Below are 12,645 nucleotides of genomic sequence, written 5' to 3' on the forward strand. Positions count from 1 at the left end.
TGGTCACCCCAATGTCTTTCAGCCCAGACCAGCACCCCAACCCCAGTGTCATCACCCTAAACTAGATAACCGGTCCCTTGGTCTCTATAACCCCAAGCTAGACAATCGGCCTTGTGTTCCTGGCACCCCAAAGGGAATAACCAGACCACAGGTCTCACACACCCCAGTGGAGTTCACCAGACCCCCGATTTCTGTTGCTCCAAACCAGAAACTGAAACTTCAATCTGATATCCCAAACCTCAGGATTTTGATATCTCAACCTAACAACTAGACTATCATTCTGTCACCCCCAAAAGGATTAGACGCCAAATCTGATACCCCTAAGGAAACTCCAGGGCCCAGTCTTGGTCACCGAAAACCAGACAATAAGACCCCCAGTCTGTCACCTCAGACTAGACTAGTCACCATCACCCCAACCTTGACAAGAACCCCAGCATCTGACACCTCCAACTCCGGTCTCTGTCACTCCCAACCAGACAAAAGAGTCCTAAATCTGTCACTTAAAAATCTGAGAACTAGACCCAGTGTTTTCAGCCTCAAACAGGACAAGCAGACATTCTCCAAACTAAAAAAAAAATGATCTCCTAGGGAGTTCCCTGGCGGTCTAGCGGTTAGGACTTGGTGCTATCACTGCCTTGGCCCAGGGGTTCAATCCCTGGCTGGGGAACTGAGATCCCACAAGCCACGTGGCACAGCCAAAAAAGAAAAGCAAATGTTGTCCAAAAAAAAAAATCTCCTAGTTGCTGTCACTTCACACGGGGCAGAGAACCCCCCAATCTCTGGTGTCCCAAATTACACAACCGGGTGCCCAGGCTCTGTCACCACCAACCAGACAGTGTTGCCTGTCTCTGCCACCTCAAGAAACAATCAGACCCCGATCAGGTTGCTTCCAGCCCAGGGGACACCCTACTTTGTCGTCCCAAACTAGGGCCCTGGACTCCCAGTGTCCTCAGGAATCCCAGCCTGTCACCCCAAGCTAGATAAATGACCTCAAAGTTGATAAAAGATCCCCAATTTCTATTACCCCAAACCAGAGACTGGACTCCAAGCTGTCACCCCAAACAAGACAATCAGATGGCCAGTCTGACACCCCAAATGAGGTGCAGGCAGTCCCTGACTCTGTTACTCTATACTGGACAAGTAGATCCCTTGTCCCTGTCACCCCAAACCTGGGCCCACGGACTCTTTAATCATGAAGTTGACAACCAGAGCCCCAATCTGTCACTCCAACCAGCTAACTGGACCCCCAGCCTCTATCACCAAAATAGACAGCCAGACTTTTGGTCCCCTGATGAGACACCAAGCCCCCAGTTTCTCTTTCCCAAAACCAAAACACTCCACCCCAAGGTCATTCAGGAAGGGATTGAGGGGGAAGTGGCCCCCCCCCCGTTCTGCCCACCCCCATGGAAGCTTCTGGTCTCAACATCAGTTAGGGACCTGGAGTTAGTCACCTCCAGATTAGGCCTCTGGCCTGAGTCTCAGCCTCCCACCACCAACCCCCAGACCCAGGCTGCTGACCCCTTGCCCCAGGGATCTCAGTCCCAGGTCCTTGGGCCCCCGGCCTCTGTCACCTCCAAACAAGTCAGCCTGACCACATTGACTCCAGGCCCTGCAGTGGAAACTGGATGGAGTGACCACCCACCCCAAAGGGCAGTCTCCCCTGGGAATACTGGCAGCTGGATTAACAAACTAAATGCCCTCTGCCACCCCCAAGTTGGGATTGGGACCCTGGCCTCTGAGTAGACTCTCCTCCTCAGGCACCCCAGGTGTCCTCGGCCAGGACAAGTCCATCCCTGGCTCCCTCCCTGGAGAAGGTCTGGAGGAAGCCCTTTTCTGCCCTCTGGTGGCAGCCACTGGAAGTGCGCCCCTGGTGACTGGGAACAGAGTGGTCCCAGACACCCAAGGCCCCTAATGTTCCCATTTTGCCAGAAGTGCGGGGGTCACCCTTGCCTGCTCTCTCCCACTCAGCTCCGACACAGGTCAGTCGCCAAGCACCCATCCTCATCTTCCTGAATCTACCTTCCCGTCCGTCCTTTCCGTTCCACGTCCCTGCCTCATCTTCCCCAACCTGGTTCATCCTCCCTGGTCTCACTCCTTCCAGCCCATCCCCCACACGACACCGAACGGATTTTCTTTTTCTTCTTCTTCTTTTTTTTTAGCCCGTGCTGCACGGCTTGCAGGATCTTAGTTCCCCCATGAGGAAATGAACCTGTGCCTCCTGCCGTGGAAGTGTGGAGTCCCAATCACTGGACCGCCAGGGAAGTCCCTCAGAGAGATACTTCCAACGTTCACACCTGACCCTGTCCCTCCCCTGCTCAAAAGCCAGCCTTCCACAGTTCCACATTACCTTAAGCTAAAATCCAAAGCCCTCCCGTGGCTTGCAGGTCCTGCCTCATCTGGTCTTCGACATCCTCCCCACTGTCATCTCCTATGTCACTCCCTTCACCCCAGCCACAGTGTTGCCTTGTCACTGGGCAGGTCCTACCTCAGGGCCTTTGCACTTGCAGTTCCCTCTGGCTGGAATACTCTTCCCCCAGACCTCTGAGGGGCAATCTCCTGCTCATTGCTCAGCAAGGCCCTGCCCCTCCACTCTAAGCGAGTCCCTCCTTCCCCTCCACGCTAAGCGAGTCCCTCCTTTCCCAGCTACCCTCCAGCCTCATCTGTTTCATTGGCTTTGCTGAGAGCTTCCTGCTGGTTGTTGCTTGGCTCATGAATGTGGGCCTACGTCTGTTTGTGGCACTGCTGGTTCCCCAGCATCTAAGCCAGTGTGTCCAGTAGAAACAGGATATAAGCTACAGATGTAATGTTGTATTTTCTTTCTTTTTTTTTTTTTTCTGGCCGGGCCGCGTGGCATGCGGGATCTTAGTTCCCTGACCAGGGATCAAACCTGCGGCCGCTGCCGTGGAAGCGCAGAGTCCTAACCACTGGACTGCCAGGGAAGTCCCCTGTGTTTTCTACCGAATTACATTTTAAAAAGTAAAAGAAAAAGGTGAACATAATAATTTACCCTGGCACATCCAACAGATTATCCTTCCAACACATAACCAATGTACACAATTATTAACGAGATATTTTACACCCTTTTCCTACTAAGTCTTTGAAATCTGGTGGGTATCTTACCCTCACAGCACGTCTCAATCTGGATCAGCCATGTTTCAAGTACTCAGTAGCGACATGTGGCTGGTGGCCACCGTACGTGACAGGATTCCAGAACAATGTTGAGCACTCAGTGGGCCCCCGATAAACACTTGCTGAATGAACGATAAACCGGTGAGTTTTGGTGATGGAGACACGAAGTTGGGGAGGCCAGGGGAAGGCACTGCCAGGCCTGGGCACTGGCTGTACCTCTGCTTAGGCCACTCGGCCCACAGCTCTTCCTGTGGCTGGCTCCGCCTCCCTCAGAGCTCACTGAAATGCCACCTCCTTGGAGAGCGCTCCCAGACCAGCCCCATCTGAAGTAGCTTTTCAGACCCTATCTGTCACCTCACTTTGCTGTCACACCTGCCAAGTGCTTTCCCTACCACGTGCATTTCTCTTTGGTCAGTGGTCCCACACAGCAGCCTTCAGGTTACAATGAAAAGCAAATCATGTCACTCTCACCTCACTCAGGAAAACCAAAGCCCCCCCCCCCCCATCTGCTCCAGCCATACCGGCCTCCTCGCTGTTCCTCAAACCTCCGGGCACAGTGCTGTCTCTGGGCCTTTGCACCAGAACATTCTTCCTCCAAAAGATCTGCGGCGGCTCCCTCACTCAATTTAAGTCTTCATTCAACGTCATCTCAGGGAGGTCTTCTTTAAACTATAACTCATCTCCAGAACTTTCTCTGTGAGGAAGAGTTAACAGAGTAGGCCCAAGACTGCTGTCCTTAGAGAGGCCTGCTTGCGTAGTGGCCCTTGGCTGGTATCTGGGAACCTGGGTTTCAGCACGGTTCTCACCACTCCCTGAAAGAGTGGCTCTCGTGTCTAAACTGTCTGTGCAAACGATGTTGTTTATTCTGAACAACTGCTTTCCTTCTGGGTAATAAGTCTCTGATGAGCTTCCCCAAAGACAACATTTCACTGCTGGGGGTATTACACTCAATCCAGGTGACTCCACTGGGAGAGGACTCTGGGCGGCTTGTGCCCGGTTTCCTCTGGATTTCGCCCCATGTGCCTTTTTCCTTTGCTGATTTTGCTTCATAGTCTTTCATGATAATAAATCACATCTGGGGACTTCCCTGGTGGCGCAGTGGTTAAGAATCTGTCTGCCAATGCAGGGAACAGGGGTTCGATCCCCGGTCCGAGAAGATCCCACATGCTGCAGAGCAACTAAGCCCATGAGCCACAACTACTGAGCCCGCGTGCCACAACTACTGAAGCCCACGTGCCTAGAGCCCGTGCTCTACAACAAGAGAAGCCACCGCAATAAGCCCGCGCACCGCAACGAAGAGTAGCCCCTGCTCGCCGCAACTAGAGAAAGCCCGCGCGCAGCAACGAAGACTCAACGTGGCCAAAAATAAATTAAAAATAAAATAAAATAAAGCCCCAGTAAGTGGCAATTCATTAGCTTAAAAAAAAAATCACATCTGTGAGTACAACTTAGATACTCAGTCCTGAGTCCTCCTAGCAAATCACCGAATATGGGGGTCGTCTCGGGGGCCCCTGCATACTCTTCTCCTCCTTAGAACTTGACATCACTGGCCGTCCTATCATATCTGTTATCCATCTTGTTTATTGTCCACCACCCTCCTCCCATCATGCCCGTGGCCCACTCGCTCCCCACCTTCTTGGCCTCTGCAGGATCCCAGCATCACCCGGCACAGACCCCCAGAAGACCCTGGGAGAATATTAGCTGAACAACCGTTAACAGTTTTATTTCCAAAGTTGGAGTCCCTCCCTGGGCTTGTAATGGGAAGGGGGCCTTTGGCCAGACCTGCAGAGCCGAGCAGGACGGGGGTGAACGGGGACAGGGCAGCTGGCCCGGGAGGCTGGCAGGTCCTTGAAGCCGCCTCACACAGGTTCCATCTGCAGCTCCACGCCGTCCAGGGCCTCCACCTGATGGAAGGCGGCGTGGGAGCCGATGACCACGAGGGTGGCTCCTGCAGGAAGACGGGCAGTTCAGGGCCTGGCTGCCTCACCTGGCCCCCGCGGCCCACAGCGCCACCCAGACCCTGTACTCACCCAGCACCCAGAAGACGGCGGAGCCTGCGCCGGCCAGCCAGAAGAAGGGAAAGGAGACGGTCCCAGCCAGAGCATACTGATGGGCTGGGCTCACCTCTCGGCCTGGGGGCAGACGGCATTGCGGCAGCTGTTCTGATGCTCGTGCCCTCTCCCAGAGTAACCCCTGATATCCGCCCCCCCCCCACCAATCTGGTGTCACAAGACACCAGGTTGTCCGGGAGCCTCAGGATCTAAACTCCTAGTGCCAAGGCCCTCCGAGTCCACGGGCCCCACCCATGTCTCCAATGTCCCCACCCACTGTCCGTGGGAATACAAGGGGCCTTCCTCAGCCCCCTCGCCACCCTCCAACCCCACTCCTACTAGGAAGCTCCCAGCCTCCCTTTCCCGAGACTACAGCTCTCCTGCTCCAACCTGCACTCCCGTAGACCTAGAGTCTCCAACTGGTGGCCCAAGGGCCAAGTCTGACCCGTGGATGTATTTTTTTTTTTTTTTTGTGGTACGCGGGCCTCTCACTGTTGTGGCCTCTCCCGTTGCGGAGCACAGGCTCCGGATGCACAGGCTCAGCGGCCATGGCTCACGGGCCCAGCCGCTCCGCGGCATGTGGGATCTTCCCGGACCGGGGCACGAACCCGTGTCCCCTGCGTCGGCAGGCGGACTCTCAACCTCTGCGCCACCAGGGAAGCCCCGGCCATGGATGTATCTTTTGAGTCTGCATATTATTCCACAAGAATTTGATTTGATTTGTGGCTGACCGAGAAACTGGATGATTTTTCTTTCTTTTGTTTTTTTTTGTGGGGGGCCGTGTTGTGTGGCATGCGGGATCTTAGTTCCCTGACGAGGGATGGAACCTGGGCCCCCTGCATTGGAAGCTTGGAGTCTTAACTACTGGACCGCCAGGGAAGTCCCTGGATGATTTCACAGAACAATACAGTCAGTCCTCTGTATCCTCGGATGGAAACCCGTGGATCATTGTTCTTCGTCATTTTTTACAAGGGATGGCAGCAGTGGCTGAAGCCACGTCATGTCTATGCCCCAGGCGCTCCCTCCATGCCCTGGGCTTGCCCGACATGCCCCTCCACCCAGCCCACCTTTGTCATGTACAAAACTGGCAGGCTTCTGAAGGATTCTGTCTTAGCTCTACCTGTTTGTCTGATCCCAATTCCCCCTTATACCCCCTCCAAACCTTGAGCTTCCCCTACTTGGGAACTCAGGCCCCTCTTTCTTCTCAGTGGTGCTTGGTGCCAGTCTGGGACCACATGAGCCACAGGCCTCAGCTTCCCTCTCTGAGAAGTCCCAAGATTTTTCCACTTCCACCCCAGGAAGCAGGAAAGGGGAGCCCAGCTCTAGGCCAGTGTAAGGTCGCCACCTGGTGTCCAATGTGGGTACCTGCAGCTGATGCCTTTGGCAGGAGGTAAGGGAGGAGGGAGAGGAAAGGAGGAGGTTTAAGGGACAGGAGCAGGTGGAGGTGGGTTCTGGGATATCTTCTGGGCTTGGGGAATAGCAACTTGGGGGGCTGAGAGTGGGTGGAAGCATCCGGTGTGTCTGAGACTTTAAGGGATTGAGTTTGGGGGATCTAGTGTAGATCTACGCTTGGGCAGACTTGGGTTCACAAAGACTTAGGTTTGGAGTCAAAGGCTTGCATTCCAAGAGACCAGGATTTGAGGAGAGCAGGGGATTTCTCACCCATCAGCACAAACTTGGACTGCAACGTGCGCAGATAGAGGATGTAACAGGCGCCAAAGAAGACAGCCAGAGCCACCAGCAGCATGGGGGATGTCGCCCTGGAAGAGGGCAGGGAGGCATGCGTCAGGCAGCTGGGACTGGGCCCGACACGGAGGCCCTGACCTTCTACACTGGCGGATGACAGGCTACGTCCTTGGGGCCGGGGAAGTCTAGGTCACATTTGGTCACACTGAATCCTGGCCAGGCTCATGCGGGAGTAGGGACCTGGCCCTTCGGTCAAAAGGTCCGGCAGAACTTCCCCATGGGGACGGGGCCTGGTCAGTGAGAGGAGGGGCCGAATGCTGAGGGCGGGGCCGGCCAGTGCGGGCCGGGCAGCATGGTGGGCGCGGGGCTGGGCCGGAGAGGCACTCACACACAGTACAGGATGAGGCCCAGGAACACGAACACATAGTTGCTCTGGTAGTACTCCACGTTGCGTACGAGGCGCTGGCACAGCTCGCCCACGTTGCGGGGCCGCGAGAAGCGCCGCTGGTCCACGAAGGAGCCCCAGGGCCGGATGGTAGCACGGCGCCGCTCCAGCCACTCACGGCCCGCGCCGGACGGAATCAGTTTCGGCAGCAGGGTCCTGGTGGGTGCGGGGCCAGGTCAGCGATAGACCGGGATGGAACCCGGACCCTCGAGCAAGAAGAGGACCGAGGGGGGCCGGACTCCGCGGTTCTGGGGAAGATATGGTCACAGACTCCTGGATCCCCGGGGAGAAAGGGGCTGAGGACCCAGACTCCAGAGTCCTCGAAGAGGACACCAGGGGCCCAGACTCATGTGTCTGGAGGCCGGGATTCCTAGGACCCCAGGGAGGAAGGGGCGGGGGACCAGGACTCCCGGGTCTCGGTCAGGGGGGTTAGATCCAGCTTGCTCACGTGGCGCTCAGCCCTTCCACCTCGGCATCCTTCTGCTGGTCCTTCTCGGCCGCCATGTCTGTGCTATGAGGGAAAGAACCGCTATAACGAACCCAGGGCCCTGCACACTCCGCGGGACCCGCCCGAGCCTGGCCTCACCCAGCGGAGCGGGAGCGGACGTGGCGCCGGTCTCGGAGCGGTAGTTTTGCCGCCGAGCATTGTGGGAGTTGTAGTCCCGATGATGTCGGAGAGAGTGGGCGCCATGATGGTGGTATGGCTCGCGAAACACCTTGGGAGATGTAGTCGCGTAAAGTGACGCCTCTGGGCATTGTGGGAGTTGTAGTTTCAGAAGCAGGACGCGTGGAGTCGGAAAAGGTGGGTCGTCAGGAGTCAGGGCGGTATGCGAGCTCTAAAGTCAGAAGCCGGAGCTCTAAAGGCAGAAAACGTTGTGTACTCCCCCGTGCAGGGTACGATGGAGGCCGTGTAGAGCTGTCATTCTGACTCTAGAAGGTATAAAAGAAAACACTTGCTAAAACACGCAGATGTTCTGACTCAGCAGATCTAGGGTGAGACCGTTCATTTGCATTTCTAACAAGTTTCTAGGTGATGTTGATGCTTCTGGTCCATGGCCCACATTTTGAATAGCGAGACTGTAGAGAATTTGTGGGAATCTATTTCTTCCTTCTTCAAGAGGCTAGTGATGGGGCCATGGTTGCTGGAGGGGGGTGCATCTAAGGTAGGGGGCAAAGCTCCCCCCCACAACCCTTGGGCTCCCAAGGATGAATGGGTTAGGGTTAGGGACCTAGGGATGCCCCTGCTTTGGATAGGACGGAGGGAAGTGGGGGAAAGGAAAGGGTTGAGTTTTTTTTCATTTTATCATTTTATTTTCTTCTAGTTTTATTGAAGGGGTGAGAATTTTTAAAAGACGGAGTTGCTATAACGAAAAGAGCTGGGATTCTGGGGTCAGAGGTCAAAATTCAGGCTGTGTTGACCTCATCACCTCCCTGAACCTCGGTGTCCTCAAAGGGACAGTGAAGATCCTGGTGGTACTGTTACCAAGTCCAAGCTATCTCTGCTCGCCGCAGGACAGGCCAATAAATCAGGAGATGAGGTGTTGAGGCAAGGAATAGCGACTTTATTTGGAAAGCCTGCAGACTGAGAAGATGGCGGACTAGTGTCTCTGACTGGGGTCTGGATGCCAGTTTCTTTTATAGAACAGAGAAGGGGAGGAGGTGAGGAAGTGAAGTAAAAAGGCCTTAAGTCTTGCAGATATCTCCTGGAATGGACAGCCTCAGGAAGGGGATGTGTTAATTTCTTCTTTCTTGCAGCCATTCACAGGTGGACAGGGTCAGGATGTTTCCCTGAACAAAGGCACTTTGGTTTAACATTCAAGCAGAGGGGCAGGGTTCCCTATAGACAGTATCCTTTTAGTGAACAAAAGCAAATGAGAAGCAAAGGTTAAAGTAAAAGAAACAGATCCAACCTGTAGTCCGATTTTGTTCATCCCTGTAATTGTACCACACTCATGGGGCTGAGATGGGGTTGAATGGTCCATGTAAAGTGCTTGAAAGAGTCTTGATATTTTATAACTGCTCAATAAATGGTAGTCCATGTTATTGCCACTACATTATCATGACTGTTATGATTATTTCTAGAGTTCAGTCTTCTCAAACTTAGCAGTAACTTACTAGGGGCTGCTGGCCCCTTGGATGTCCCAAAGAGTGGCTGGCATCTGAGACATGGACCTTTCTTTCCCCTAGCTCTCACAGCCATAGTTCTCTCAGTCTTTGCCCCTGCCCCTGAGTGAGTTGTGGGAAAGAAGGGAGCACCAGCATGCCTCAAGAAATGTGTGTGGAAGTATTGGGAAGCCTGGGCTCCCTTACACAGACTGAGGACCTCATTTTCCAAGGTTGGGTGGAGCTGAAGGAGAATACTCACCTGGGAGATCCAGGTGACTCTTAACTCCAACTCTTGTCTTCCAAGGATCACATTCCTTTTGGGTTTGGGCTTTGAGGCCTGCTGGAGGGCATCCCCACAAGGTGGGGAAGATGACCCTCTCGAAGGGGCTGGTGCAGCAATAGGAGGGAGGCCACCTGTGTGCGCATGGCAGGGGGGTCCCAAGCTGAAACCGAATGAGCCATACTTTGAAGATCAGGTTGGCTAGTTACCGTTCACTTCCTCTTTGTCAGCCCCAGGCTTTTAGTAGAAGCTTGTTCAGGCTTCCCACTTGGGTCGAGCTGGGCTTCAGGAAATCAAGGTGGGGGGGAGGCTGTGAGTCCACAGTTAGCCCAGAGCATTAATGAGGTAGCAGCGCCTGAGTTCAAAGTGATGGGAGCAGCAGGGGTAACCAGAAGAGCCCCCAAGAGGAAGATGAATCTTGGGGAGCAGAGAGTTGGAAGCAGAGGTCCAGCTGCCTTCTTCCAGGGCCGACCTGGGGAAATTGGGGTTTGACTTTTGTTATGAGGGCTTTGGAGGTTCCTCATAGGAACACAAATAAAAGTGATTTCACTCATAACCCGCCAGTACGTGCTCTGAGCAGAAGACATAACAGGCAAAGTCCTGGAGGTGTCAAAAGGCATGGGCCATGGGTGGTGCAGTCCAGAGGCAAGGACACTGTTGGAGAGGAACCCTCTGAGTGGGGCCGGACGGGAACTTTGAATCAGGGGATTCTGAGGGGCCTTGGCGTAGGGGCAATGTGGGGGAGGAGCCCCTTGAAACAGAGATTGTGGGAGAAGGGGCCCTAAGATGGAGATACTGTGAGAGATGGGAAGATCCGTGAGACAGGGGGATGAGGGGAGACTGGGGGAGAAGGGACCTATGGCAAGTGGGCCCTGAATTAGGGGGATGGTGGGAGATAAGGGGGTGCCTGAAAAGATTATGAGAGATGGGCCCTGGCCCTGTGGTCCCTCCACCTGAGGCCTCCTTCCTGCCTCTTGGACCCCTGGAGGAAGTGGAGCTGGGAGGGTAGGAGGACATTAGCACAGACAATCAGAAACCTGGTTTAGTTTTCTGCTGTGTGACCTCAAGGAAGTCCCTGCCCTCTCTGGGCCTCAGATTGCCCACCTGTCTATGGGAGTGTTTTTACCCTGTACCTGATGAATAGTTTCTCTGGCCTCCCCAGGAGAGGTCCAGGCTCACGTAACCCTTACCGGACTGGGCTCTGCCCTGGGCATCACAGGCGTTTCTGGCACGCATGGCCGCTGCCTTCGGACTGCCTTGCCCCTCAGATTCAGGCACTCCTCCTCAGCATTGTCCTGTGCAGTGGGCACGTGCACACACTCACACTCATGTGGACTCTCAGCATCTCGACCACCCAGCCACCTGTGCTGGGAGGCAGGCAGGCCGGGACCAGCCCCAGGCCTTCCTCTCACTCCAGTCTCTGGGCTGTGTTAGCAAGGCTGCCTTGAGGGAAGTGGTAGAGCTGCCCAACCAGAAGGGCTCAAATTCAAAAGACTGACAAGCAAGTGTTGACGTGGATGTGGAGCAACTGTAACTTTGATACACTGTTGGAATGCAGATGACGCAAGAGCTTTGTGGTTATTTCTATTAAAGATAAACACTGTCTATCCCCCAATCAGCAATTCCATTCCTAGGCATGTACCCAACAGAGACGCACACATGTGTCATCAGAGGATATTACTATTACTAGAACGTTCCTCTTCCTAGAGGCTTCCAAAGTGTAAATAGCAAATGCCCATCAACAAGAAAATGGATCAACAAATCGTGTAATAGTCACACAGTGGAAAACTCCGCAGCAACGAAAAAGAGCAGCTACTGACACACGGAACACTGTGGATGACTCTCATAGACATGGTGTGGAGGACAGGAAGCCAGACACATGAGACAGCATGCGGTAAGACTGCATTTCTACAAAGTCCAAGAATTGGTGCAACTAAACAATGGTGACAGAAAGCAGTTCAGCAGTTACCTCTGGAGGGGGGCTGACTGGAAAAGGGGCACGAGAGAACTTTATGGCTAGTGGCTACATGGAAGTAATTTTTTAAATCATTGAGCTGTGCCCTTGAGACTTGTGCACGTCACTGTATGAAAGTTTATCTCAACAAAAAGAGAGAGAAGAGCATAGTGACTTAGAGCTTGGACAGCCTAGGTTCAAATCCCAGATTTGTCACCTCTCAGCTGTGTGACCTTGGGCAGGTCACTTTCCCTCTCTGTGCCTTGTGAGGATTGAGTGAGCTACTACACGTAGAGTGCTTAGGAGAGGACAGCACAGGGTGGGAGTTCAATGAACCATTAGCATCATCGCCTCCGCTGGTACCTCTCCAATATGAGAGGATCCAGAGTCTGATTCCCTTCCTCTCCCCTGTTCTGATCCCATGATCCCATCTCCTGGCGAATTCAAGGTGCCCTCACTCTAACCCTTGTGGGGCTACAACTCCATGATTTGATGACTTTGAGATTCCATGACTCCCAAGCTCATGCCAGGCTAAATTCCTGGGGTTCTGTGAATCACCCAGCCACGGGTGCCAGCACAGGGAACACCGTCCTGCCCACACCCCGGGTCCACAAAGCAAGCAAGACACACACACGCGGCTTCTCTGTCCCCACGGATATATTTGATAATTGTCCAGAACCAGAGACGGCGTCAGCCAGGGGGTGAGGGGGAGTAAAAAAGAGCCCAGGGAGGGGGCTGGGTGGCAGGGAGGAGGAGAGGGAGAGGAACAGACACACAAAAGAGAGAGAGGAGAGAGGCAGGGGGCGGGGCGGGGCGGGGCGGGGACGGGGAGAGAAGCCAGCCAGAGGGGGACGAGGGGGAGGGAGGCGGGAGATAACTTGAGGGGGCGGGGCCAATGGGAGAGAGGGCCCCTCCCCCCAGAATACAAAATGAGGGGGACTGGAGTGGGCTGTCCTGGGCTTGAGGGGCAGGATAGAGACGGGTGATGTGGTGG

At 54.4% G+C, this 12,645-nt stretch overlaps 2 protein-coding genes across 2 annotated transcripts in view; both read right to left on the reverse strand.

The window, feature by feature from the left end:
* The window catches only part of ERFL (ETS repressor factor like), a 41,326-nt gene extending 36,597 nt beyond the window's left edge, over nucleotides 1-4,729 (reverse strand). The window contains exon 1 of the mRNA XM_060132198.1: nucleotides 3,651-4,729. The gene's annotated coding sequence lies outside the window, so the exon portion shown is untranslated. The remainder of the gene's footprint in view (nucleotides 1-3,650) is intronic.
* A 107-nt stretch (nucleotides 4,730-4,836) lies between these two features.
* On the reverse strand, nucleotides 4,837-7,932 carry RABAC1 (Rab acceptor 1). The gene is made up of 5 exons (XM_060132199.1): nucleotides 7,760-7,932; nucleotides 7,255-7,467; nucleotides 6,843-6,940; nucleotides 5,160-5,261; nucleotides 4,837-5,077 (listed from the first exon to the last, which is right to left on the reverse strand). Exons 1-5 carry the CDS (start codon nucleotides 7,813-7,815, stop codon nucleotides 4,989-4,991), a joined length of 558 nt encoding a protein of 185 aa, XP_059988182.1. The 5' UTR covers nucleotides 7,816-7,932; the 3' UTR covers nucleotides 4,837-4,988.
* Nucleotides 7,933-12,645: the final 4,713 nt, after the last annotated feature.

This window comes from Lagenorhynchus albirostris, chromosome 19 (genome assembly GCF_949774975.1).
Source record: "Lagenorhynchus albirostris chromosome 19, mLagAlb1.1, whole genome shotgun sequence".
In the NCBI taxonomy this organism is placed as follows: domain Eukaryota; kingdom Metazoa; phylum Chordata; class Mammalia; order Artiodactyla; family Delphinidae; genus Lagenorhynchus; species Lagenorhynchus albirostris.

Bases quoted from the DNA above. Each gene is read 5' to 3' on its own strand.
- RABAC1 (XM_060132199.1), bottom strand. From the start codon at position 7,815: ATGGCGGCCGAGAAGGACCAGCAGAAGGATGCCGAGGTGGAAGGGCTG. The intron at 7,468-7,759 runs GTGAGCAAGCTG...CGCACCCACCAG, and splicing joins GTGGAAGGGCTGAGCGCCAC to GACCCTGCTGCCGAAACTGA. The intron at 6,941-7,254 runs GTGAGTGCCTCT...GCCCTCTTCCAG, and splicing joins GGCCTCATCCTGTACTGTGT to GGCGACATCCCCCATGCTGC.